The 1,916-nt window shown below is 52.5% G+C and overlaps 1 protein-coding gene across 1 annotated transcript in view; it reads left to right on the forward strand.

The window, feature by feature from the left end:
• The window catches only part of EP400 (E1A binding protein p400), an 83,126-nt gene that overhangs the window by 58,886 nt on the left and 22,324 nt on the right, over positions 1-1,916 (forward strand). Inside the window, exon 16 of the mRNA XM_023739305.1 lies at positions 248-444. Coding sequence (XP_023595073.1) covers positions 248-444 — 197 coding nt within the window. The remainder of the gene's footprint in view (positions 1-247; positions 445-1,916) is intronic.

Raw genomic sequence — 1,916 nt, forward strand, 5'->3', positions numbered from 1 at the left:
GGGAGAGCCAGAAGGAGGGGGAGCTCAGGTGACAGAGCGTGGAGCTGTGTGGTCAGTGAGGGGACACACGCAGATGTGGGAGAGCTAGAAGGAGGGGGAGCTTGTGTAACTAGCCCAGGCCATGTGTCAGATGGAACACAAAGGAAACAGTTTGTTTTGGAGTAAGTTTTCATTGATAAATGTCTGAAAACATCCGAGTTTCCCACGTGTATTGGGAAGAGTAACTTGAGTATTTGTTTCACTCTAGGAGCTGATGAGGAGTTTCAACAGAGACAAGCGCATCTTTTGTGCCATCCTGTCGACTCACAGCCGTTCCACAGGTGTGAATCTGGTGGAGGCAGACACTGTGGTCTTTTACGACAATGACCTCAACCCGGTGATGGACGCCAAGGCCCAGGAGTGGTGCGACAGGATCGGGCGCTGCAAGGACATCCACATATACAGGTGACAGCAGCACCGGCCTGCGGGCCTGGGGAAGACTCAGTGAGGAGCTTTGGGAAGGGGTGGGACGGGAAGTGCTGCTGCAGAAACAGGTGCTGCTGAAGAGAACACAGTCTCCTTTTACACGTGTCTGCTGCGTTGTGTCTAGGTTTCCTTCAGGCACACTTACTTTCTTGCAGCTTTGTGTGTTATCATGTAGTTTAGTTCTGTGACTTGGGCCTGTCCACTCTGTCCTCTCAGGGTTTAGCTGCTGTCCCTTTTCTGCAGTACCTACCTTAAAAGGATGGCTCCTGGTTCAAATGTTTCAAGATTTAAAATGTTAGTAAAATGGTTCCCGAGCAGAGTCATTTCTGTTGAAATTATCTTTAAGCACGAACGTTACAAGCAGCCAGACATCTAGCTGAGGGAAACGGCTGTGTGCCCCTAAACTTGTAGAAGTGTTTACACTCTGCACAGTGGCAGCAGGTCTGAGCCTGCTTGTGTCATGCCTGGCATATGCTGAGCCCCTGGCCTGCTCCCTCGTGTCACCTGCTGCTCCTCTGACTGGGTGCTGCCATCTGCTCTGAGGAGGGCCTGGGGGCCAGAGTAGAAATGCGTGGCGTCCTGCTGGCCTGACCAACCAGGAGTGATACCTGGCGTCTGCAGGGCCGCGGATGGCACCATATCTAATGCCACGTTAGGATCGTCTTCTCTAAATAGCTTTATCATTTTCTCTCTGATTATGAGCGTAGTACATGTTTACTGGGGGTGGGGTGGGGAGTATGTAGAGAAAAATAAGGATCCTGCAAAGCTAGCAATTGTGAACATTTTGGTGGGTATTTTCCCAGAAGTTTTCTGATTTTTAGACCACTCTTGCTGTCCGTCTCGTGAGCGCACGTTTAGCTTGGTAGATAGGAGCCTGGGTGGCACCGGTGGTCTGTCACCAGCTGCCGACCCAGAGGTCGGCTGTTGTAACCTGCCCACTGGCTCTGCGGAAGGAACGCCTGGTGAGCGGCGTCCATAAAGAGTACAGTCGAGGACGTGCCGTGGAGCGTCCTGCTCGTTACGCCTTGTTACCACTGAGTGACCAGTGTTTCAGTGCGTATTCCCCTCCTCCTCGTTGGCCCTCCAGCAATGACTGCAAGAAATGAGGAAGATTTTTTTCCCGGAAACCACAAAGTCTCTAAGTAGCCTCAGCGGTAAAGGTGCAAGACGTGCATGTGAAGTGTGTTAAAGGACATGGACACGATGTGCCGGATGAAAGGAAGACTCCTACGAGGGGGAAGGTCCCCCGGTGGTGTGGGTGTTGGCTCACAGTGGGGTGAAAGGACTCTTCAGGTTTGTTTGGAGTGGAGCGTATCTGATAAAGGCCAACAGAAGTGCTGAGAAAGGATTGAGGGGTGGGGAAATGGGACAGGACGTGCCCGTCAGGCGTGAACACACTCCGCCACACCAGCGTGATCTCATGTCATCCCTGTGGGTGAGGGGTGGGACAG

Source organism: Trichechus manatus, unplaced genomic scaffold (assembly GCF_000243295.1).
Source record: "Trichechus manatus latirostris isolate Lorelei unplaced genomic scaffold, TriManLat1.0 scaffold00131, whole genome shotgun sequence".
NCBI classification, from domain to species: Eukaryota; Metazoa; Chordata; class Mammalia; order Sirenia; family Trichechidae; genus Trichechus; species Trichechus manatus.